At 40.6% G+C, this 24,629-nt stretch overlaps 1 protein-coding gene across 12 annotated transcripts in view; it reads left to right on the top strand.

Annotated features, from left to right (window-relative positions):
• The window catches only part of EXOC7 (exocyst complex component 7), a 46,347-nt gene that overhangs the window by 6,869 nt on the left and 14,849 nt on the right, over window positions 1-24,629 (top strand). For 2 of the 12 annotated variants that reach the window (XM_060764633.2, XM_060764634.2), the window contains exons 6-12: window positions 3,334-3,501; window positions 16,388-16,480; window positions 17,293-17,361; window positions 19,533-19,678; window positions 19,775-19,927; window positions 23,119-23,217; window positions 24,231-24,293. In XM_060764633.2, coding sequence (XP_060620616.1) covers window positions 3,334-3,501; window positions 16,388-16,480; window positions 17,293-17,361; window positions 19,533-19,678; window positions 19,775-19,927; window positions 23,119-23,217; window positions 24,231-24,293 — 791 coding nt within the window. Of the gene's footprint in view, window positions 1-3,333; window positions 3,502-4,924; window positions 4,937-16,354; window positions 16,481-17,292; window positions 17,362-19,532; window positions 19,679-19,774; window positions 19,928-23,118; window positions 23,218-24,230; window positions 24,294-24,629 lie in introns of all 12 variants that reach the window. The other 10 variants (XM_060764624.2, XM_060764628.2, XM_060764621.2 and 7 more) reach the window with 5 other exon arrangements.

The raw sequence follows: 24,629 nt of genomic DNA, 5'->3' as shown, positions 1-24,629 counted from the left end.
CATATGTATTGTGAAAACTTGGCAATCTGAAACCAAAACCAGATACAGCATCTATGGATATGATGTCTATAGTAAAGCTATAATTTTACTCTGGATTTTGTTTGTTTGCTTTGCAAGTAGGCAGGCATACTGATCTGGGTGACTTTCCTAGGTCTCATCTGTTGTTTTCTGTCTCTGATTATGTTTTGGCTCTGTAACCTTGTGTGTGCTAAGCATGACATAGCTTCACTGATTTCTTTCATTTTACTGGTTTGCAAGCTTCTTAAGCCTTTATTCCCTGGGTGCTCTCATTTCCGTTCTGAGCATAGAATTGTTATTTCTAGAATGCTATCACCAACAGATGTAGACCATTGTTAAATTAAATATCAATATCTGTTTTTTGCATCAAACTCCAGATTAAATATGTGTGTGTCAATTGTTGATAATTTTAAGCTTTGGTTGGAGTGTTCACAGTTCTTAACCTAGGCTATCTTGTAATCTTTGTAATTATTAAGATATATAATTATTTTATGTTGGAAATAGAATAGGAGATCACCTTAGGTCTCTTGATAGGTTGTTTTCAGCTTTCTAGCTGAAGAGAAGGACAGTATTCTCAGTCTCTATTTCTTATCTTCAGAAGAATAGTGACCTGCCTGGTAATAAGTATAAAGCACTAGACTTCTGAAAGGCTTTAATGAAATCCCACATTACAGAGCTTTTATTGTTCCAAAAGAATAGCAGTTTTGAGAGAAGGGAGTCTAGAACAGAAAAGCCACTTAGGAAAGGAGGAGATGATTACCCTTTCTCCACTTGTTCTTACTCCACTTTTAATTAACTCTAGGGTACTTTTCTTTGAATAAAGAACAACATCAATCTATGCATTTTTGTGTTTTTTTAGTTGGAGTATTGAACTTTGTTACATACCTTATGGAATATGTTGTGTCATCTCAAATTATAGAATATTTGAAATATGTAACTCACAAAAAATCTATGTGAAAGGTTAAATTGATGATTTTTTTAAAATTAAGAGATTTTGTTCTCAATTTCTCTCTTATTCTGAATAAATATGGAAATATAATCATTGCATCCAGCAGAATGAGCTCATTGCTTGCTTCTGAGTGTCTTGCTAGGCCTTGCATGTTGTTATGCTTCAGCTGCTTATCTTTCTCTATCTCTAGCAGTCCAGCCACAGGAGCAACAGGAACAGTTGATGGTATCTTCAAGCCCAGTTTGGAGTGAGTAGAGGAAGGGACATAGTGACATGGAAGAGAACAGGTAGCTTTAAGAGTAGGTAGGAATACAATGGATGAGGGACAGGAGAGAAGACAGCCACATGTTTGTGTTTATCATTGCAGGAAAAGTACCACAAAAGGGGCAAGGATGTTTCTGAGCGGACAAGTAAATCTTCAGTAAAAGATACATTATCCTAGTGAAACCCCTCAGTCCAAGTGTTTCCCTTCAGAACCCAGGAAAACCACATTTCATAGACTTTCTCATCTATATAGAGAGCTCTCCTCTCCAGCCTGTCAATGAGGATTGTCTGACCTAAAAAGTAACCGAAATAACACAATATCAACCATTCTTCCCCTTTCCACTTCAGACACTCTTGAGGGGGTTAGTGGAGCATACTCTCTGCATGGAATGGATTTTGCATGGCAGTTGATTAAAGGAAGACAGCAGTTGCAAAATTGGGAAAAGAGTTATATCACGATTGGGAGAGGGTGGTGCGGTGAGCATTTGTGTGTGGACTGGAAAGGGGTGTGAGAAACCGTGATCTAGAATCCAGTTTAGAGAACTTTGCATGTAGCAAAAATGGAACTGGGGAATCTAGAAATGAATCGGGCGTTTGTTTCATAAACAAATCTGGAGATTTTTTTTATTTTGGGCTTAATCCCCTTTAATTCAGAGTAAATGACAAAATTGGGGATTTTCATGGTATGATCCAGTTTCTTATCATGGAGGAAAAATCATGCTGTAGTGATGCTTATTCTAGTAGACTTTGACCCCTGCAAGCAGCAGAATAACATAGCTATCTTTTGAAGAGTCGCTGATAAATATATTCATCGTGGGGTTGTTGTCATAAATACATGTGGGGTAAGATGTTTATAAAGGCTGCAGGGTAAGATTATGAATTCTTTTAACATCTAGGTAATCTTAGAAAATCTCCTTTACTTTTGATATGCTCCAGCTCTATCACATTTCAGCTACTATAAAATTAGGACAGTCAGCCACTGCTCTGAAATTACCACCATGGCTCTATAATTGCCATTGGTGATTGCATTTTGAAAATGCAGCCAATGATGCTGAGATAGTTGCATTTCTTTCAAACCAGTTATTGAGTCACTTTGCCCCTAACCTACAAAAACTCTCTTTATAAGCTGAAATAAGCCTTATGGGCATCTGTTGTGTGACTCTATTTGTCTTCATTTTCCTTGTGGTGCAGGTTTTAACTGTCTGTGTGAGGATAAGCCACTGCCTGCAGGAGCCCAAAAAGGAAGCCCAAAAAGAGAACCCAGAGATCCTTTCTGCATAGCTTCTAGGGAGAACTTTGTAGAGCGGTCAGTCAGAGAATTGGGACACCATTGTAGTAAGTGCAGGAGATTCAGATCCATAAGTAATCAGAGAGTGATGCTGAAACTTGAAACTCTTACTTTTTTTGAAATAATTCAATAGATCTTTTTCTAGAAAATCAATAATTCCCTAATGGCACCAGACTGTATCTGAACATGCAAACAAAACAGATTAGTATTTGAATGGGAGACCATCAGATTAGTATTTGAATGGAAGACCATCAGGTGGCATAGGCTATATTTCACAGGAAGGATCTGGCGAAACCCTTGAAAAACAGCCCACAGCATTCATAGGGTCATTATGGGTGAAGAGATGACTCCACTCTTTGCTTTAGAAATACCAATTACACTACAGAAGTAATCCTAAGACTTAACGTAGCCACACACAGTGTGATCAAGTAGTGAAGTTTTCAAGCATGTTTGCTTTTCTTTTATAAGCAGGATTTTTGCTAGTCTAATATTTGCTGGTGGAAGCTCAGACTCAAGTGGCTAAACCTTCAGATACTCCAAATATGACATCTTGATCTACTAATGACTACTTCCTTTTAAACTACTGTTTATTTTGTTTCAGTTAACTCAAATCAAATTATCTGAACACATAAAATATGAAAGAAACCAAAAGTATGAGTCCGACTTTTTGACAATTTGTTTTCCCAGTCAATAAATGCTGTCCAATTTTGAATAAAATGTCTGGTGCAATCATTATTTTTATTCATATTAAAGATGCACTGGGGCAAAGAGAGGCAAAGTATCCAGTTTTTTCTTGGTATGGTTTTCTTTCTAGACTTCATGAATGTTTACTACCAGATCCGTTCCAGCCAGTTGGATCGCTCTATCAAAGGGCTGAAGGAACACTTCCGGAAGAATAGCTCTTCCTCTGGGGTTCCTTATTCCCCTGCCATTCAGAACAAGAGGAAGGACACACCGACCAAAAAACCGATCAAAAGACCTGGTGAGTAGAGAATTTTAGACATCATGTTACATTGTTACTGGAAGTTCAAAGCCGCAAATTGTTTTCAGTCAATCTATTGATCTGTGAAAGGGATTCTCTTTGTCTATTTTATTTTAGCTACAAAGAACCCCATTCATAAAAGCAACATGTTGACATGGCACAAAATGAATTAGTTGTGGTCAGAAAGGAAGTGGTGGGTAAAGGACTCTGATTTTCTGGACCTAGTAAGAGCCTGTGTTTAGTGTGTTTCATCAACCCTAATGGCCCCATGGGTGGTTTCTGTTGCTGTTCTGACCCAGGATTAGATCTTAGCTTTGTGGGCCCAAAAGCCTTTGAATTGCATGCTATGAATCAGTTGCACCAATAAGAGTTCCTCAATTTTTAAAGGGCAAATGGATTCCAACATAAGTATGAACATGTTTCATCTACTTTCACTAAGTGTGATGAATAAAGGAAATAAGGTTTCACCAAACGTGTATCCATTCTTTCATCAAACAGAGCGGTGCTTTGGGTCATTCCATTATGAAACTCCCATCTCCTACTGTGGATAACACAGAGCTGTGCCCTTATCACAATAAATTGCTCTATGGAGTAAGATCTATACTTTTTGGAGTTTCCGGGAATTACTAAGGCTTTTTTTGCATTTAAATCAAGGATGGGCAAAGTGAGGCCCGCTAGGATGCGCTACCAGACACTTCGTAGCTTGCCCAGTGAAAAATGTAGTATTAAAATAGTATTCCTCCTGTCCCAGTCTTTAAATAGAAACCCAGTAGCTTTTTAAATAACTTGTTACTTCCTCAAGGGGACATGTTTTGGTGTCTTTAAAAGGCCCAAGAGTGTTGCTGGGGAAGGGTAAAAAATGTCCTGGATGCAATGAACTTACACTCCTCCATTTAAAGTGAAGCAGGAGAGCCTGTGGCAGGTCAGATGTTTTTTGAATTATGGCTGCCATGAATCCCCATCAACATGACTAATCAGGGATGATGGAAATTAGAATCCATGCAATGTGAAGGGTCACGTGTTCTTCATCCTATTTTGAAATTATTCTCACACCATGAAGATGCTCTTGAATTCTCCCCTTTCCTGAAACAAGATGTTTTGTTAAGATTCTCTTCCTATTGAGTTGCTTTTAATATATGTAGAATGAAGCCGTTAACTGAACAGAAACTATAAGCATTTGGTAATGTTCAAAGACACTGTTTAAGATGTATATTCTTCACCAGTGTTGTTCCATGAAGTGAATTTACGGCGTCGCATGAATTATACAGGAAAATGTGAATCGATTCCCACATAATTTTAAGTGTTCTTATGTAGAGAGGAAATAGATAAGTAGTGTTTGTAGAGCAGCCAGGAGGCACGGAAGTAGCATGTTGTAATTGTTTTATGTTTTTGCTTTTTTTTATAATCCTTATGTGAATGACAGTCCTCATCCCAGGTAATGTGTGCCAATATGTGTCCCTTCTGCAGAACCTCTAAATGTCCATGTGCTAAGATGCCATTGCGGGCCTGTTAGTGCTGCTAGCAAAGGGTGTGCTTGGCATATTTCAAGGGATAGCTGCCCATGAAGATCTCTATTGCTGTGGAGGGGCAAACAGTTTTGCTATCATGTTCTGGAGTTCTTCTTGAAAGCTGACCAGTATTGAGAAAGAATATGGAAATATTGGGGACTGACTCTACAGTCCATGTTCATATTGTGGTGAGGTGATCAGACACTGCATTCTCCCACCCCATTGCATCCCAGTTTGGATATAAATGGTTTTGGTTTTAAGTCAAGATTTCCCTTTCCAGCAATGGCACTCATTATTTTCCAAGCCCAGATATTGTTTGGACTGACAGGCAACAGTTTCTCAAATCTGTAAGACTGTAGTCTTCATGAACTCAGCACTGTTGGGGATGACTTTGACATTTCTGAGTCTTGAAACCATTATATATTTATGGAGCATAGGAGCACTGTAGTAGATCAAACATGCCTTGAAGAACGTGCTATAATCCAGTTTCCTGTAGCACCTGTCATACCAAACTGAACAAATCAATTGCTTCTTACATGCTGGGTGTACAAAGCTTTTAGCTATTTGAATTGGCATATTGGGCTCAAATCTGGTAGATGATCTATCCGAATTGACAGCGTTGTTCAAAAAAACCTCTAGTGAAGCAAATCTTCCAAACTAATGGCAGATAATTGTGCCTTCATTATTCCTTGGCAGAGAGGGAGCTTCTCGGTTGTATTTCCCAGAACTATTCAGCTTTCAAGGGCAGCTCAAGAGGTTCTAACATATCTCTCAAAATTGTCGCTTTTGGTTTCTTTTGTTGAAATGTAATCATTTCTCTCTCTCTCTCTCTTTTTTTTTGGTCTTTTCATCTGTCTTAAATGGGTAGAATAACTACTATTCCATTTTCTCTGCCATTGCTTAGCAAGTTTATGTTGTCTTCCAATCTCCTAGCTGGTTTTAAAGTTTCTTTCATTTTAAAATTTAAAAGACCTCACCTAAGCCTAAAACAACTGGCAAAATGGTTAAAACATGGTGGCATAATCTCTTGCCATTCTTTAAAGGTGAGGGGCCATGTTGAATAAAAATATTATTAGGTCAAGTGATGAGGCCTTCTAGGACCTAACGAGGGCCATATGCAGTCCCCCCAGACCTGCTTTTAGACAGGCCTTTTTACTTCATAATAAATCCCAGCAAACAAACATTAGGGTGGAGGGAGAATGATGCTATAAAATCTCTGCATTCGAAGAGACAAATGATCTCCAGTAGGGGAAAAAAAAAGATGGACATGGAGGTGAAAGTGGCTTTTTTCCTTTTTAATATAAACATTTATTTTTAGAATGGCAAAAGTATGATAGATGCGACCCTACACTAGTAGCTGGGAGCGTATGCTTCTTGCGCAAAGCGGGCCAGAATTAATGAAGGGAAGATGTGCGCAACATGGGTGAAAAGGGGGGTGGGGGTGGGTGGGAACAGAAAGGGGGAACAAAAAGGGGGGGGGAGACAACAAGCAGCCAAGCATACTGCTTAAAGCCTGCTCCGCCGTTGAGGTCTTTGGGTCTTCGGACTGTGCTTGGTCTGGAACCTCCCCCGCGGCCACTCCTGGGAGTGCACGACTCCAGTTGTTGTGCCTACAGGTTCATTGGAACGCGCAAGCCCCCTCACCACGACAAGGTGACAGTCCATCGAGGGGCGGAGCAGGCGGAGGATAACATGGTACATGTTACAACGGCTGCGAAGGCGGAAGAAGGCTGCAACAGACTGAGAAGCCACGGTCATTGTGTTAAACTACATCACCAGTGGAACCTCACTCTGTGAAGTCTGTGTGTTGATCAGTTGTGCACTGACCTCCACACATAAAAAAAACCCACGCACAGGCGTCTTCCAAGAAAAAAACAAAAAAACAAACCAACCAAAGCCCCATGGCGATTAGCGAGTGGCGACGGGGGCAGGACTGTGAAATCTGGAAGCCCCTAGTCACAGACTGGCACATGGGCGGTGGGTACGGACTCAGTCGTTCTACCTCAAGGTCCGAGGCAGTTGAGTAGTTCAGCAGCTGTATCCGCGACTGAGCAGCCCTATTGAGGACCCACTCTGCTCACCCCACATGGGGAGGGGGCTAGAAAAGGTGCCCTAAACATAGTCTGCCTCACTTATCCCTGACTGGACTGCCGCGTCCAGTGGGGTCACCAACCTGCGGCCAAAAAAGGAAAATGAACTTCGGTACGTGGAACGTACGGACTCTGATGGACAACAGTGGCAGTGAACGCCCCGAACGCAGAACTGCCATCATTGCAAGGGAGCTGGGACACTTCAACATCGACATAGCAGCCCTTCAGGAGACCCGGAGAGCAGGAGAGGGACAGCTGAAGGAAGAAAAAGGAGGCTACACCTTCTTCTGGAAGGGACTGCCCGAAGAAGACAAAAGACTGCACGGAGTTGGCTTTGCTATCAGGAATGATCTGGTGAAACATCTGACCGAAGCACCCACTGGCATCAACGAACGTCTCTCAACCCTCCGAATCGATCTTGTCAAAAACCAACGGGCAACCATCATAAGTGCCTATGCACCAACACTAGATGCTGACGAAGACATCAAGGAGAAATTCTACTGTCAGCTGGACACCGTCCTATCGGGGATACCTAAGGAGGACAAAATCATCCTCCTGGGGGATTTCAATGCAAGAGTCGGGCGAGACTTCGACCTGTGGCCAGGGACCATAGGAAAAGACGGGGTTGGAAACAGCAACTCAAATGGCATCCTGCTTCTCACCAAATGTGCGGAGCACAACCTTGTCATCACCAACACGCTCTTCCGCCAGAAAAACAAGTTCAAGACATCATGGAAGCACCCCCGGTCAAAGCATTGGCACCTCTTAGACTATGTAATAACACGCGCCAGAGACCGCCGTGACGTGCTCCTCACAAGAGCCATGACAGGTGCTGACGACTGCTGGACTGACCACAGGCTAATTCGATCCTCGATGGCTATCAAGATCGCTCCCAAGCGCAGACTCCAAGGAAGGAAGGCAAGGCGCAAAATGAACACCCAAGCCCTTCAGGAGCCCTCCAGACGAGCCCATCTCCAAACAGCACTCAAGGACCATCTACCCACAGTACACCCCGAAAATGTCGAGGAACATTGGAACAAACTGAAGACTTCCATCATTCAAGCCTGCGAAGAAACTATTGGATACCAAGCCAAGAAACATCAAGACTGGTTTGATGAAAATGACATCGAGATCCAACAGCTAATTGACAAGAAAAGGAAAGCCTTCCAAGCATGGCAGAGAGACATCAACAGTGCTGCTAAGAAAAAGATCTACGCCAGTGCAAAAGCTGAGGTCCAAAGAAGGACAAGAGAACTCAAGAACATCTGGTGGACAAAGAAGGCCGAAGAAATCCAACACCTGGCAGATACCCATAATGCTCAGGGATTTTTCAAAGCCACAAAGGTCATCTACGGACCAAGAAACCATGGCATACAGCCTCTACGCTCATCAGATGGAACCAAACTCCTGAAGGACCAAAACTCAATTGCACTACGTTGGAAAGAACACTACCAAAGCCTCCTGAACCGCAGCTCCAATGTGGCCGAAGAGGTCCTCTCACAAATCCCACAACAACAAACCAGGGATGAGCTTGCAGCACTGCCTAGTTTGGAAGAAGTCAGCAATGCCATCAACCAACAGAAGAATAACAAAGCCAGTGGACCAGATGGGATCCCTGCTGAAATCTTTAAAGAGGGAGGACCTGAGCTGACACACCAACTCCACCAGCTCATAGAAAAAGTGTGGGTGACCGAGAAAATCCCAGCAGACTTCAAGGATGCCACCATCATCACCCTCTTCAAAAAAGGGGAAAGAACAGACTGCGGAAACTATCGAGGTATCTCCCTTCTAACCTCCGCTGGGAAAATCCTCGCAAGAATCCTTGCAAACCGCCTTCTGCCCCTCTCAGAAGACACCCTCCCAGAATCCCAGAATGGCTTCCGCCCCTCCAGAGGAACCGTGGACATGATCTTCACTGCACGACAGCTCCAAGAAAAATGCAGGGAACAAAACCAACCTCTGTTCATGGCATTCATCGACCTTGCAAAGGCATTCGACACAGTGAATCGCAGCGCTCTCTGGACCATCCTCCACAAAATCGGGTGCCCTAACAAATTTGTGAACATCCTGCGGCTCCTCCATGATGACATGATGGCAACAGTCTTGGACAGCAGTGGCTCCCAAAGTGACCCATTTAAAGTGGAATCCGGTGTCAAACAGGGATGTGTTATTGCCCCAACTCTATTCTCCATCTTCATCGCTATGATACTTCACCTTGTTGACGGGAGGCTTCCCACCGGAGTGGAAATAATCTATCGGACAGATGGCAAGCTATTCAACCTCAGCAGACTGAAAGCCAAAACCAAGGTTACAACAACAGCTGTTATAGAACTCCAGTATGCTGATGACAATGTCGTCTGTGCGCATTCAGAAGAAGATCTACAAGCCACTCTTCGCAGAAGCATATGAGAAGCTCGGCCTGTCACTGAACATTGAGAAAACCAAGGTGCTGTTCCAGCAGTCGCCAGCCCATCCCTCTCCAATGCCAGTAATACAGCTTAATGGCGTAACATTAGAAAATGTGGACCATTTCCGCTACCTTGGCAGCCACCTCTCCACCAAAGTCAACATCGACGCTGAAATACAACACCGCCTGAGCTCTGCAAGTGCAGCATTTTCCAGAATGAAGCAGAGAGTGTTTGAGGACCGGGACATCCGTAGGGAGACCAAGGTGCTTGTCTATAAAGCTATTGTCCTCCCAACCCTGCTCTATGCCTGTGAGACGTGGACTGTCTACAGACGTCACATGCAGCTCCTGGAACGTTTCCATCAGCGCTGCCTCCGGAAAATCCTGCAAATCTCCTGGGAAGACAAGCGGACAAACGTCAGTGTGCTGGAAGAAGCAAAGACCACCAGCATTGAAGCGATGGTCCTCCAACATCAACTCCGCTGGGCCGGCCACGTTGTCCGGATGCCTGACCACCGTCTCCCAAAGCAGTTGCTCTACTCCGAACTTAAGAACGGAAAACGGAATGTTGGTGGGCAGGAAAAGAGATTTAAAGATGGGCTCAAAGCCAACTTTAAAAACTCTGGCATAGACACTGAGAACTGGGAAGCCCTGGCCCTTGAGCGCTCCAGCTGGAGGACAGCTGTGACCAGCAGTGCTGCAGAATTTGAGGAGGCACGAGTGGAGGGTGAAAGAGAGAAACGTGCCAGGAGGAAAGCGCGTCAAGCCAACCCCAACCGGGACCGCCTTCCACCTGGAAACCAATGCCCTCACTGCGGAAGAACATGCAGAGCAAGAATAGGGCTCCACAGCCACATACGGACCCACAGGGAAATCCATAATGGAAGACCATCTTACTCGTCCAACGAGGGATCGCCTAAGTAAAGTAACTGCTTAAAGCGAGTGAAGTAATGTCAGAATTATTTACCATTAAATGATAAACAATGGCTTACAAAGATGATAAATGGGGTAGAAATGTTTCTTCTCCCCCTTTCTGGCGAACAATGTTCCTAGGACTCAGCTGTGTCTCTCACTGTCTCGTGTACCTCTTCCCTTCTTTAATTTAGAGCCGTGTTACGCAACTAGTGTAGCGTTGGGTCCCAGCTACCATACTTTTGCCATATATATATATATATATATATATATATATAATTTTTATCTTTTTAATATAGGGAGAGTTGATATTTTAATGTTTTTTCCTATGCCTCTGTACCCTGCTTAAAAGTTCAGGTGCATGGGGAAGATATTATTCTGGCATTTCAAATAAAATGTTTTCTGCCATTCACCTCATGAAGGATGGTTTCTAATGCAAGGAAAATCTATGCTCCATGATGAATTATTCTCAAGAACCTTGTAAATGCTTCACTACTTTTTCAGAGTGGGAGCCGTTCAGCTGGAACGATTAAATCACATGTGTCAAACTTGAGGCCCACAGGCCAAATCCATCTCACCATGTTGCATTGTTCTCCAGATGCTGGACTTTAACTCCTGTATTCCCCATCATTAGACATCATGACTAGAGCTATGAGAGTTATGATACAGCCGCATCTAGAAGGCTGGAGTTTGTTGTGTTTAATCAGGATAGTGAGGTTTTGATCTAGATACAAGACTTGTGGATATGGTGTTTGGCTTTAAAATGTCCTTTAATGTTCCCCCAACCTTAGAACTATAGTGCTGTTGAGTTGCAGTTCCTATTATCCCCAGTCCACATAACAAATAATCAAAAGTGATTGGACTTGTCCAAAAAAATCTGGGGCCCTGAATAGGGTAAGAATTAAAGAGAACCAACCACCATGTAAAAGAATTGTGTTGGACCTCTATATCCACATATTCGCCATCCATAGATTCAATTGGCCTTTGAAAGTAACCATAAGGCTGATGTGGCCCTTGATGAAAATGAGTTTGACATCTTAGTGGCTTGCCAGTTATGGTGGCAACATTGAGGCCCTTATAATACAACCTTCTGCTGACCTATTCTGAAAAGATGTTTCTTCCTGAGGACAAAACCTGGAGTTTTCTCACACTTTCTGGGCTGATTGCAAGTAACTTAGAGGTCTTCAGGTCCATTATCTTGTTGGTGGATACACAAACCTATCACACAAGACTCCTTGGGTGAAGACCTTCCAGATGACTTGCCAGAAGACAGTGCTCTGAGGACAGCTACGTAAACTTGGAAGCAACAGCCTGTCCCAAAAGCTCCTTTGATCACTGCCCCTACCATGAATGTTATGCCTTCATTAGTAACAGACATGTTGGTTCAAAAGTGCCTAATAGGAAGGAATAAATTTAGAACAAAGACATTTTTGGCTACCAGTAGAATCCATCAAGACCTAATTAAGATGCTAAGTGTTTTGCTCTTCGGTAGCAGTGAATTAATACACAGCCGTACTTCCTGCATTTGGAGGTAAACATGCTTAATTGTTCTAATGCAAATTGGAGAAGAAAGCGGGGCCTTTGGGGTCCTTAGCTGCTGGAGAGTATAGAAGGGATTGTAATTGCAGTCTAGCTCATGATGATGCCTCCTACATACACAGTAGCTAAGCTCATTGATTTTTAACCACGCAAAAAAGGGTGCCAATTTCACCTGTGAGCCAGTTTTTCAGAAGCAGATGGCTTTCTCTATAATATCTTATAACAGAGTTCATCAAAGCATCACAGGCAATTTCATTTCAGGGAATCCGAAAGCATTATGTGGAAATGATCTCAGATTTTGTAGCAAAACAATTTTGTCTTTTTTAAAAAAGTGTACTTTAGCCAAATCTGACTATGGAGGGGTTTGTTAATTTTTACAGCCACCTGGAAGCAGCTCAATCTATTTTCCTTAATGTAATGATTAGATCTCTAACTTACTGCAAAAGTTTTATTCTAATTAGCAGCTCAAAGGAAGTTGAGTATTTATAGCTATGAAACATATTCCTACTGTATATTTTATATGATTATGTGTTTGTGTTGGCATGGAATTGTGCCTTTTGTAAGCCGCTCTGAGTCCCCTTTCGGGGGTTGAGAAGGGCGGGGTAGAAATGCGCGAAATAAAATAAATAAATAAATTGTGTTATATAGTTCTATTCATTTGTTTAGGAAACGTATTCATGGATAGTTGTGTCGGCTGTGCAACATAATCCAAAATCCAAAAAACAGCAATACCTTTATTGACCATCCAAAATGTACAAAATACATGTGCAGACTTGCATAGCTTTACTGGCTTCTTCACTAGGCAAAAGTGTTGAAAATCACACAGAGTGAAGAAAAGTGATAATATTACAGTACTAGGTCTGTAGTTTGTCTTAGATTTTCCTTCTGTTGTTAGGTAAGATGATATGCAGGAATGTAAGCAGAGGCTGATCCTTTCCTTAACCTTGTGGGAACTAGGTTACATAAAATACCCAGTTAATAACTTTTCAACCCTGTTAGCCATAGAAAGGTGACTTGCCTTGAGACCCAGGCTGCTACATTTCTGTTTCTAATGTAGCTGAAATTGCCTCTTGTCTTAAGTGATATTGGAGAGAAAAAAGTCCTGTGACTCTCATATGGTCACTTTGCTTCTCCTGTATAATGTTTAACATCCTTTTCCTGATGAAGAAGCCTAGGAAGCATTGAAAGCACAATGTCATTTGTTTAGGTTTGGGCTCAGTATAGTTTCTGCACTGATATTAATCATCTGGATATCTAAACACTATAAGAGAGGCATATCCTTTGCTTTGCTCTTACCATCCTACCATATGCTGATATTTATTAAATAATACAATTGTATTCTTTCAACAGTCACACAATTAGTTGCCAGTCACTTCTGCTCCTTCAGGTCTATCCATTGTGTTGACTTGCTATCTGTAGCCCACTTGAGAAGGTGCATCCCCTTCAGATTGCACTTCTTCTTGATGTGCTTTGTACTAATTGCGAGGTATTTCTTTGTTTCAGTGACCTGGGTAATATTCCCATCACTATTCAGTTGCAGAACAGAACTATTGTACCATGATATCTAGCATAAATGTGTTGTGTCGTATTGTCATTTTTCTAATCAGCAGTCTTGCATAAAAGGCTGTAATCCCGAGAACTTCAGGGTGTTGAGACTGGACTCTTTATCTTTTTGAGCAAAAGTCCAAGTGATGTATCAATCCCCCACCATATTTGGTCAATTTCTACCTCATTGAAAATGCCATAGAATGCTCTACAAGTCTACATCTTCCCCATCTATTTCTTTTCTTTGATTGTGTCTACAGTGGTTGAATATCGGACCTACAGTGCCTGAGTTCTGTGTGAGGCCTGTGTGTGCTTCTGACTGTTATTTTGATTTGTTGCATGTTTACTAATACTTTCTCAAGTAAAACAGAGGTTTGTTTGAGAACTGACATTTTAACGCTCTCTTTTGTGCTTTTTTCAGTGTTTCTTAGTTGCAGCATCCTGCTTCAGCTACAATTTAATTTTGCTCTGTTTAAAAACATAAAAATAAAAAAGCATCTGTTTTTGCAGTGCCATTGATATACGCTTGTCCAGAAGTACAGACTGCTAGGGTGGGAAAGGGGGACCCTTGACCTTTTTGTTCTTCTTTCTTTTGACTGTTCGGACAGGGTGGGGTGGGATCAGAGATGGGCTTTGCAGTGAGCTGCTGGCTTCTGTTGCCCTTGGCTTTCATGGGTGTTAACACTATTCTGCAAAGATAGAGCTTTTTCTCTGCTTTAAGATAGTTAGCAGGATTCTAATCTATTCAGAGTGAAAATGCTCCAGAATAACACACTGTCTTTAATATTTTTTGTGGTCATTTTCTCCCAACATCAGCAAATGGATACCTCACATGGCCTTTGAAAGCACTTAGAAAGAACTCCTTTCTGCTTTTAAGATTATGGCTTAAATGTCTGTGCTTTCTATTAAAGGATTAATCAGAGATTTCCTGGGCTCTGTCCATAGCTGTCCTCTTAAAGAGAGCAGAAATCTGAATCCCACACAGTCCTTCTCAAGACAGTTTTTTTCCTTTGATGTTCTAAAGAAATTCAGTATTTTTCTTGTTGTCATGAGAAATGGACTGAATGTTCTGAAAATCATTATCCAAATTTAAGTATAGCATGAAAATGTAGTTTGAATTTGCTTAACTTCAGTGTTGCCAGTACAAAAAGAGAAACAGAGGCTTAAACTGCATCTGCATGATAGAATTAATGCAGTTTGACACCACTTTAACTGCAATAGCTGAATGCTATGGAATTATGGAAGTTGCTGTTTAGTGTCGCACCAGCACTGTTTGGCAAAGAAAGCAAAAAACTCAATAAAGCTACAACTACCATAAATCCATAGCATTGAGCCATGGCAATTAAAATGGATTAAACTGCATTAATCCTATAGTAGATTCATCCAGAGACAGGAGCAGGTGGGAGTTCTGTTGCATAACAAGGACTCTCTTCCATTTCTTTATAATTGGTAGTCACATGGAACAAGCAGGTCACTCCACAGATAGGTTTATAGACCTCAGTAAAGATTAAACATTAGATGTAACCATAACAGGCAATCTGCCTTGCTGTTTTTGGTATTTGTGGTTGTTTTTAAAATTTGTACTATGCTATTTATTTATTTACTACATTTATATACCGTTTCTCTCCCCTAAGGGAACTCAAAGTGGTTTCCAACATTATAAAGGCAAAATTCAATGCCGTACATCCATGTGAATTCCAAAAGATAACAATAAAACAATAGCATATAACTATAAATTAACGGCGCTCCATGCAGTCATGCTGGCCACATGACCTTGGAGGTGTCTACGGACAACGCCGGCTTTTCGGCTTAGAAATTGAGATGAGCACCACAACCCAGAGTCAGACATGACTGGACTTAATATCAGGGGACCTTATAAATTAACCTAACCAAATTAATTCAAGATAACAAAAATAACAAAATTAAAAATAAATAAAAAGAAGATAGAAATGGGGAATAATGAAAGAATATAAAAACAGAGAATAAAATTTACAGAAGAACAAAGGGTTCCCAAGAGAGCTATATTTTGACAAGATGATGGTACTAAGTTAAGGATAGGTGAAGAAATCCCAAGTTTTGTCCCTGCTTAACTGTACTTTTTAGGCAGGACTTTTGATTATGATTAAACAGCTGCCTGTCTAAAACCATGCCATGCAGCAGTTGATGAAGGCTTAAATTTCCACTTGGCTGTGGAAACCCACTGTGGGCAAGTCATATTCTCTTGGCCTCAGAGGAAGGCAATGGTAAGCCCCTTCTGAACAAGTCTTGTCAAGAAAATTCAGTGATAGGTGTGCCTTAGGTCATCATACATCAGAAATAACTTACGTACCACTTTCTACATCACCTATCAACCCAGATGCTCAAAAGGGTTATAATAAACAAACAAACAAACAAACAAATAAATATGGCCTCTAAAATATAGAACCTTTATATATCAAAACAGAACTAAAGCAATGCAACCAGCATAATATATTATTTCCCTTACACAGTGTTTTTAGAGCCCCTGTTAATACCTGCATCCTCTAAAAAGAAAGGGAGAAAAGGGAAATAGCATCTGCCTATCTCCATCATACCTTTCTGTTAAAAAGAAGCTGCCGGGGTTCTTGTATTTGCTGACCTAGAGGCCTTAAGTGTATATGTGAACTTTGGCAATATGTGAAATTCAATGAAGATTGCTCAGGGGAACACAATTGACTACATTAAAAAGGGCAGATCACTGGGCATCCTTAAGTGTGTTTATATCTACAGAGCATTCTCACTGCTGGTCAGCACTACTACCACGCTAGGTTTGCTTGATGAGGCACTGGTGGAGGGCTGCTTTGTGTTTTGTTTCTCTCTCATTCATTTCCAAGGTCTCTTTCTCTTTCCTGTGGCTCTGGTGACAGGCACGATCCGTAAGGCTCAGAACCTTCTGAAACAGTATTCTCAGCAATGTCTAGATGGGAAAAAGGGGGCCTCTAACCTCATTCCTATGGAAGGTAATCACCTCTCTCACTTTCATTCTTTGGTTTTGATTTGGGTACCAGCTTTCCTTCCCTCTGCAGGGGTTCTGTTAGTCTTTGGCTCTAATCTTGATGTATAGTACAACTTGCACAAGGAAGAACCTGCTTCTTTGAATTATGTGGTGTCAATAATTGATGTAACTGTTTTTAGATGTTTCAGTTCTCTGGTTTTAATGTAGATGTTTACCAATTGTATGTTGTAAGACATTGAATTGTTGCCAATATGTGAGGCCGCTCTGAGTCCCCCTCGGGGTTGAGAAGGGCAGGGCAGAAATTTGATAAATAAATAAATAAATAAATTTGACACTTGAACATTAGAATGGAAAACAGAATTGGATATTGAAGACAAACAGCTTTGAAAGTCTGTGATTTATCTGAATTTAAGAGATCCATGGTGCAGTTTAATTGGCTAACAGAACCTCTGCGGTAGCTTGATGACCTTTCCTTCTTCGCTCTGTTCTTGTCCTCTTTATTTCTAAAAGTAGTAGCCCTTTCAAAAGCGACCAAGTTGAAACTGTTAAATTCCTCTTGTCCTTTTCTCCTTCAAGAGGTAACTTACTATGGTTGCACATGCTCCTTACAATCAGCCATGTTTTAGTATCCAATATTTATCCTGCTTGAAACTGCTACTACTGTTATGGTCTCCAAAGAAAGGGTGGAAGATAGGGTTGCCAGGAAAATGTTTATAAATGTCTGACAAGCCAATAAAACCTGAAATGACAAGCGCTCGTGCTGTGATGGTCTTGGATAAACCACTCCTTCTGTTACGCCCGCTGGCATCCCGCTAGGTCATGAGCATGATTTACGAGTTAAACATCTTTCCGATTCCCTGGTTGACAAGCATGGGCCGGCTGCTGGTAAGTACCATAACAAAATGTAAGCTGGCTAATCTAACATTGCTTTTTAAAGTATTTTCTTTCTCTTAGGAACCTTCCAAAGGAATGGGGACATGGCTCAGGGTGTTGGGCACTTGCCTACTAGACACAGACTGTTCTGTTCTCTGCCTATTCTCTAGAAGAGTTGGTATGGGTATGGGTATGCCAGACATACGGCTTTTTAATATCACCTGCTCTTCACTATGGTGAAGCAATTCTCCTAGTATTCTTACATGAGACTATCTGTAATATGAAATTCTGAAACTCCCTACCTTGGAGTGAGTGTAGGACGGGTGACATATAATGTTGATTATGTATTCTTACATGTGAATGGGAAAATATGAGAACTTACATGAAATCCTTTTATCCTTGTCTTGTCTGGCATCTTCAACACCCACCATATAACAACAATATTTGTGAGGATTCCTTTTCCAATGTGATTGTACATCCGCTGAGTGGCAAAATATACCCTATGTATCCTAATGATCAGGGTGCATGGTGGCTAAGTCTTAGGGTTGCCAAAAGTCAGTAGTGATTGAAAACACACAACAATAAGAAGATATCACATCTTTCCCATATCATCGTAAGTGGCCCTGTTGACATTAGTTTCAATGAGAAATGGCGGATAGCTAACAGAGTCAAGGATCAGTCAAGAAGAAGACTAATATACTTCTTTTTATAAACATGACAATCAGCTTATGTCATGAAATGCTCCAGAAGATAAAGATTCTTGAGAAACCTTCTACAGATGTGAATGGAAGGTTCTCCCTTATCTCAAGATTGCTGTGTCATAAACATTGAGTGTCATTGTGCTGAGAAAATGTGACCCTTAAATCCCCAGTTTTCAGTTTCTCCATCAGTCAAAACCAGATGCCCCTTAAACCAAGGCATAGTACAGGAACATCAGATTCCTGCACAACAGCTAATCTGCATGCCATAGCTCTTTCTGGGTGGATGGCTTCCAGTTTCAGAAGCAGGACAGTATATTTGGTTACTTTCTGGAGCCAAAAAACATTTCCCTGGGTGCAAAGTGTATAAGGGAGATAGTAATAGCAGATCTGAGGCAGATTTAATATGCAGAAACATTTACCCACAGTGATTTGTACAATGTACTGTGGTACAATCAATATATCATTTGATTGTATTGATGAGGGTTCTATGGCTTTCAGAGGGTCAAAAATCAGCAAGGAAGGAATAAGTTACTGGGACTGGAGTTGAGGGAGGAAGATATTTTTTATAGAATAGATATGTATTCCATTATTCCCAGTGAAGGAACTGGTGTCTCAAGCAAAGAATGATATGAATCATTTAAAAGATCAGTCAAGTTGGAACTGCATTAGCTTTTGGCTATTTGGAAAAAGTGATTCTGACAAAAGACTAAGCAAATACTGTTGGAGCATTAAACATCTTATTCTTCTGTTTTGAACTTCAGATTTATTTGATCTTTTCCCTTCAGTCTCACCTGAAGGACAAATTGTTTTGGCACTTTGGAGATGTACTAAGTTATTTTAGCATAAAGATTTTTGAAAACATCAACTGAGTTATCAGCTGAAGTATTACTATTTTTATTCTTGGTTGGAACATATTTTGGAAATTGATTTAGTTACTAAATCAAAGCCATCTGCACATGTATCTTGTGTTGCAGATGGCATCACCCCTTTTTAGAGAGTTCCTAAATGATGAGACAACTTCGATGTTTCAATTAATATATCTATTTTATTAGATAAATACTTTACCACACTTTAATAGTGAATTAATTATCACATGCCAAACCAAAATTAAATCTTTTAACATAAATGTTGCTAAAAGAAGGCAGGAGTTAATATTTTTGCACTAATTGAAGAAGGTGAATATTCTGTATTCACATTTTGCCTTTCCTTCCATAAGTATAGAAGATACCTCATTAGTCCTTTCTCTGTATTTGGTGAGATTTAGTCAACCCAAGTACAGTTGAACTATGAATCCCATTTTTCTCATACTGAACACAACAATGGTGTGTATGCCCTACAGGAGGGGCATGAGGCAAAATGTTGGATTTCATGAGAACAGTGTAAGTAGAAGCACTTACACTCTGCATAAACTCAACAGGTGTATGTGTATATGTAATTCTGTTACATGAAACTGACATCTTGTGTGCATATGCAATTCCACAGGGAGAGATGACATGTTGGACATGGAAATTGATGCATACATCCACTGTGTTAGTTCCTTCATCAAACTGGCCCAAAGCGAGTACCAACTCCTGACTGAAATTATCCCAGAACACCACCAGAAGAAGACTTTTGATTCTCTTATCCAGGTTCTGCTAAATTTTAGTGTTACCCCTTCCTTTGGCTGTTTAGAAAATCTGGTGTTCACTTTGTTGACTTATCCGTTTTTTCTCCTACTCCTACAGGAAACTTTAGACAACTTAATGATAGAGGGCGACAACATTGTCTCTGCAGCTCGGAAGGCCATCATGCGCCATGATTACTCAGCAGTGTTGACTATCTTCCCCATCTTGAAACACTTGAAACAGACAAAGCCAGAGTTTGATCAAGTTTTGCAGGTAGCTGGTTAGCCAGAAAATGTGCTGTTTTAAGGTCAGGTCATGAATAGGGAAGGTGCAAGATGCAGTTATTTGTGTCAGGACCTGGCCTTCAGACAGCTGTTGCAAACTGCATCAGGGTAGAAACAAAGTTGCAGCTCAGGTAAAAGGAAACAAGGTGAAGAAGAGGTAACTAAGTCTGAAGCGGAAATGTGTGCTTGAGGGAATTAAGTGGATCAAAGAAGAGCACAAAAAGGGCCTGAAGATGAACAAAAGTTTAGGTTGGTGGCTGTTAGGAATTGTGGGAGTTGAAGTCCAAAACACCTGGAGGGTTGAAGTTTGCCCATGCCCATATCTGGGAGCCATATCTTTGATAGCTGGCGAAGTAAGTTAGGTAAATTAACTCAATGTATACATTACAAATACACATATCAACAAAACACAGAGCTGCCACATTCATATTAAGCAAAAACAATTGGTTCTTCTCTTGAAGTATGAAACAAAACCTTCATGTGAGTAAGAACAGTCCTTGAATGTCAATAAATGTCCTATTACTTATTGCATGCGAGTAGACTCCAGTAATCACAATAGGTGTCCTATTCTTATTGTGTTAATAATAATAATAATAATGCAGTCCCCAAAGCTTTTTTGGGGAGGAGGGGGGAGCTGCCAGACTCTTAAGTCTAAAATGAACACTAGCCTATGATGGGTAAAAGTTGTTTGCATATAACTGCCATTGAATATTATCTTGTTAATCTTCAGCAATGGTGCCACAGGCACATTTGGTGGGGACAAGAGACAGTGCCTTCTCAGTGATTGCCCCCCGGTTAAGGAACTCCCTTCCTGGCAATATTAGATCAGCCCCGTCCCTCCTTCAGAAGGATGCTGAAGACCTGGCTGTGGGACCAAGCCTTTGGGGGCAGTGCAGTGAGGCAATAATAGAATGGTGTCCTGAGATGTTCTTAAGCAACTGCTTTTAAACCGGATATAAGTGGTTTTAATGTTTGTATATATTTATGGTTTTATGTCCCGGCATTGAATGTTTGCCGTATATATGTTGTGCTCTGCTCTGTGTCCCCTGCAGGGTGAGAAGGGCAAAATATAAATACTTTAAATAAATAAATAAATCTACAAAAATATAATAAAACCAGGCAATACAGAACTGCCACACAGTTAACAAAGCCTCTGACAAAGTTCTTACAACACCAGCTTCTATTTTCCTTTGCTTGGCTGGAAGTTTTTAAAGTAACATCTGCATTGGGATGAAGGTGAGGGAGAACGGTAGAAACACACACTATCTGATTCCTCTGGAATCTCTTACTGGACCTGTGTGGACAGCAAAATAAAGAGAAAAGGGCAAAGCAGATAAGCCTGCTTCACTGTCTATATATCTAACATGTTTAAAAAAATGCATAAATGAATAAGTTTGGCTGCCAAAATAGAAATCGTAAGAAAAGTGAAAGTTAGTGAAAGAAAGAATAAAATCATCCCTGGATGCTTTGAAATAGTCTCTAGAAAGTTCAAAATGTGATGTTTTAAATCTATGAAAATATTATTTGATCTGGTTATATCATATTGTTAATTTTGGATAAAAAGGTTATTGAAAGATGTTGCACTGCTCATCTTTTTTATAGTGTAGGAATCTATTCATCTTCTTTCCATACAGATTCTGGGGTTATGTTTTCTGTTAAAGAACTCATGCCTAGAAACACATTTTTATTAACTGAGATACTTTGCTAACTAAGGTATGTCTGTATAGGGCTTTATATAATGAACATTTTAAAATGTCATCTACTTTAGGGATACTCCTTCTCTCCCGCATGTGCACAACTGCATTTTTCACTATCTGAATATTCAAGAAAGTTTTCATGGTTACCCTCTGTGACGCATGTTAACAGGTGTACAAAGGATTTGCCAGTGCTCCATCCTGCTTAGGGTACACTTCACATGGAAAATGAATAAGGTGGGATTAAATACAGGACAAGAATAGTTTCTTAGTAAGAGAGCTTCTTGAGATTCAGTAGAAAAATGTCAAGTCAAACATTCATTGGAGTTGTCTGGACAATGATTTTAATAAGGAGACACTGTTGATACATGTTTTTATTGGCTCTATATGGTTTTCATATTTTATGGTAAATGTTTTTAATTGTATTTTATGATATTGGGGCATCGAATTGTTGCTGACTGTAAACTGCCTCGAGTTGCCTTCGGGCGGAGAAAAGCAGTATACAAATATGGTAAATAAATAAATAAACAATTGTCTGAGGCTCCCAAGTAGCAAAACTGGAAAACACATCAATGTACAAGCTTACTTATCTGTCTTAGGCAGAAAACAGAGCAGCACACACAATGACAGTATAGTCGCAGAGCAGCATGAAAACATGTCCAGTGTCTATTCAGATCTCTGACATTTTATAGACTAGTTGAACAAGCAACAATTTCTGAAGTCTGGTAACTGTCATGGCAGATGAGTTAACTGCCGGTTTTGTTACTGCTGAAGATGGACAGCTTGGCTGGATCTTGCATTCTGGTATTCCTGTGGCTTTGTTTAGTCCATGGTTATAAACATCAAATTTATAGTATCTAGTTAAATACGGAATGTGGAGATTATGAGTTCTCAAAGCTTGGAGGGTTACTTTAGAAATGGGACATATCCATGTTACTTGTTACAGCATTATATAAAAAGTAATTCATTTTTGATGCACGTTACAGTGCTAGAAGGCAGTTCATTGTGTTCCTTTTTAATTGTTTATACAAAAGGCTTGAGATTGATAAAAGTGGTACAAAACCTGCACAATTTCATAATTAAGATCCTCAAAAACTCACTTTGGAAGTATCTAAAAGCTGTTAATCCTTACACTTTCAAAAGTGAGGTTGTTGCCACATTATGTTTGAAGGGCAGCTTTGTTTAAATCTTCAAGGCATCCCATCCTTGTAAAAAGAATAAAAATGTGGAAACCTCCTTCCAAATAACTGTATTGCACATAACTTGTTAACTTCCACACTCTGTATCTTCTTGGTGAATGATCTTAAATCAAATTGTCAAGGAGTACCTAGTTCGTGCTGGTACTTGCTGCTAACAAAACTTGTGTGGGCGTTCCTAACTTTAGCTCAAGTGAGACATTACTCTCTATTCAGTGGATGATAGTAGCCATCTACTCCTTTCCAAACCGCTTTCATTCTTGACTCATGTATTATGCTGGATATTTCAGGGCACTGCAGCCAGCACCAAAAACAAGCTGCCAAGCCTCATAACTTCAATGGAGACCACAGGAGCCAAGGCTCTGGAGGACTTTGCAGATAACATTAAGGTATATGTTGTGACTCTCTTGTATCTCTTTAAGCTACTGTGATTAGTTCCACAGACTTCTGCAAATATCCTGATAATTAATTTTAAAAGTAATGCAGATTTGTGGAAGATTAAGAAGGAACTGACCCAAGTTTAGAATGTGATTCCACCCAAATGCATTTAATCATGTCCATTAGCAGCCAGCCACACGGAAAAGTCCACAGAATGTTCTTTTCTTCTGCGTGGTACTGTGAAATCCACACCTGTGGTATTTCCCTGCGTCCATGCAGCTGACTCGGATCTTTCTTGAAAGCTTTTCCTAATTAGGGACTCCAGCCCCGACCATCTACTCCTAATAAAGCCAGGCAGCGGGGCTTGGAGCCTTAGTTCCTTTTGTCCGCGAAAGACGGCTTTTGGGAGAGCAGTACTTTTTTCTGCACTAGCATGACACCCACCATCCGTGGGACTGCTCGCTAGTCTACCACAGGTGTGGATTTCACAGTACCACGCAGAAGAAAGTAAGGTTGCTTACCTGTAACCATGTTTCTTCTAGTGGTTAACTGTGAAATTCACACAACCCGCCCATCCTCCCCACATTCTGTCATGCCTTTTATCTCCAACTGTCTTTCGCAGTACGGAACTAAGGCTCCAAGCCCCGCTGCCTGGCTTTATTAGGAGTAGATGGGCGGGGCTGGAGTCCCTAATTAGGAAAAGCTTTCAAGAAAGATCTGAGTCAGCTGCGTGGACGCAGGGAAATACCACAGGTGTGAATTTCACAGTTAACCACTAGAAGAAACATGGTTACAGGTAAGCAACCTTACTTTTTGGCATCAGTTATGGATGGCTATGGAAATGTCTTTGAAATATTTTTGTTTATGTATGTTTATGTATGTTTCTGCAGTCACCAGTAGATGGTGTGCTTGGCCTTTAGGGTTTTAGAAATACGCTTGGTTCAGAGACATATAATAGCATGAGGATAATTGTCAACTGAATGCATTTTTAACCATGAAATCTATCTGAATTTTTCCTTCCTAGAACAATCCTGATAAGGAGTATAACATGCCAAAGGATGGGACAGTCCATGAACTCACCAGCAATGTATGTGAAACCAATTCAGAATGTGATTTGGTAAAACAAATCCAGTGGTTTCATTCCTACCTTTTGTTTTTCTTTATGATGTAAAGAAAATAGTCCTGTTTAATAGTCTTGTTGGGCTGCCTTTATCATCAGGGGCTTCAATTGAGGACATAAACTGAGATTAACTATTGTGAATATAAATTCAGCTCTGGAATTTTTCTCTCATCTTTAATGCTATGTATAGCCTGGGGTTTTCTGTAAATATTGACCCTTAACTGTATTCTGTTGAGACCAGGGCAGGAAATACAGTGTGGTCCCATCTACACTGCCATATAATGTAGTTTGAACTACAGTATA

This window comes from Anolis sagrei, chromosome 2, assembly GCF_037176765.1.
Source record: "Anolis sagrei isolate rAnoSag1 chromosome 2, rAnoSag1.mat, whole genome shotgun sequence".
In the NCBI taxonomy this organism is placed as follows: domain Eukaryota; kingdom Metazoa; phylum Chordata; class Lepidosauria; order Squamata; family Dactyloidae; genus Anolis; species Anolis sagrei.
The sequence above is the reverse complement of the archived record's forward strand: the minus strand, read 5'-3'. Positions and strand labels throughout refer to the sequence as shown.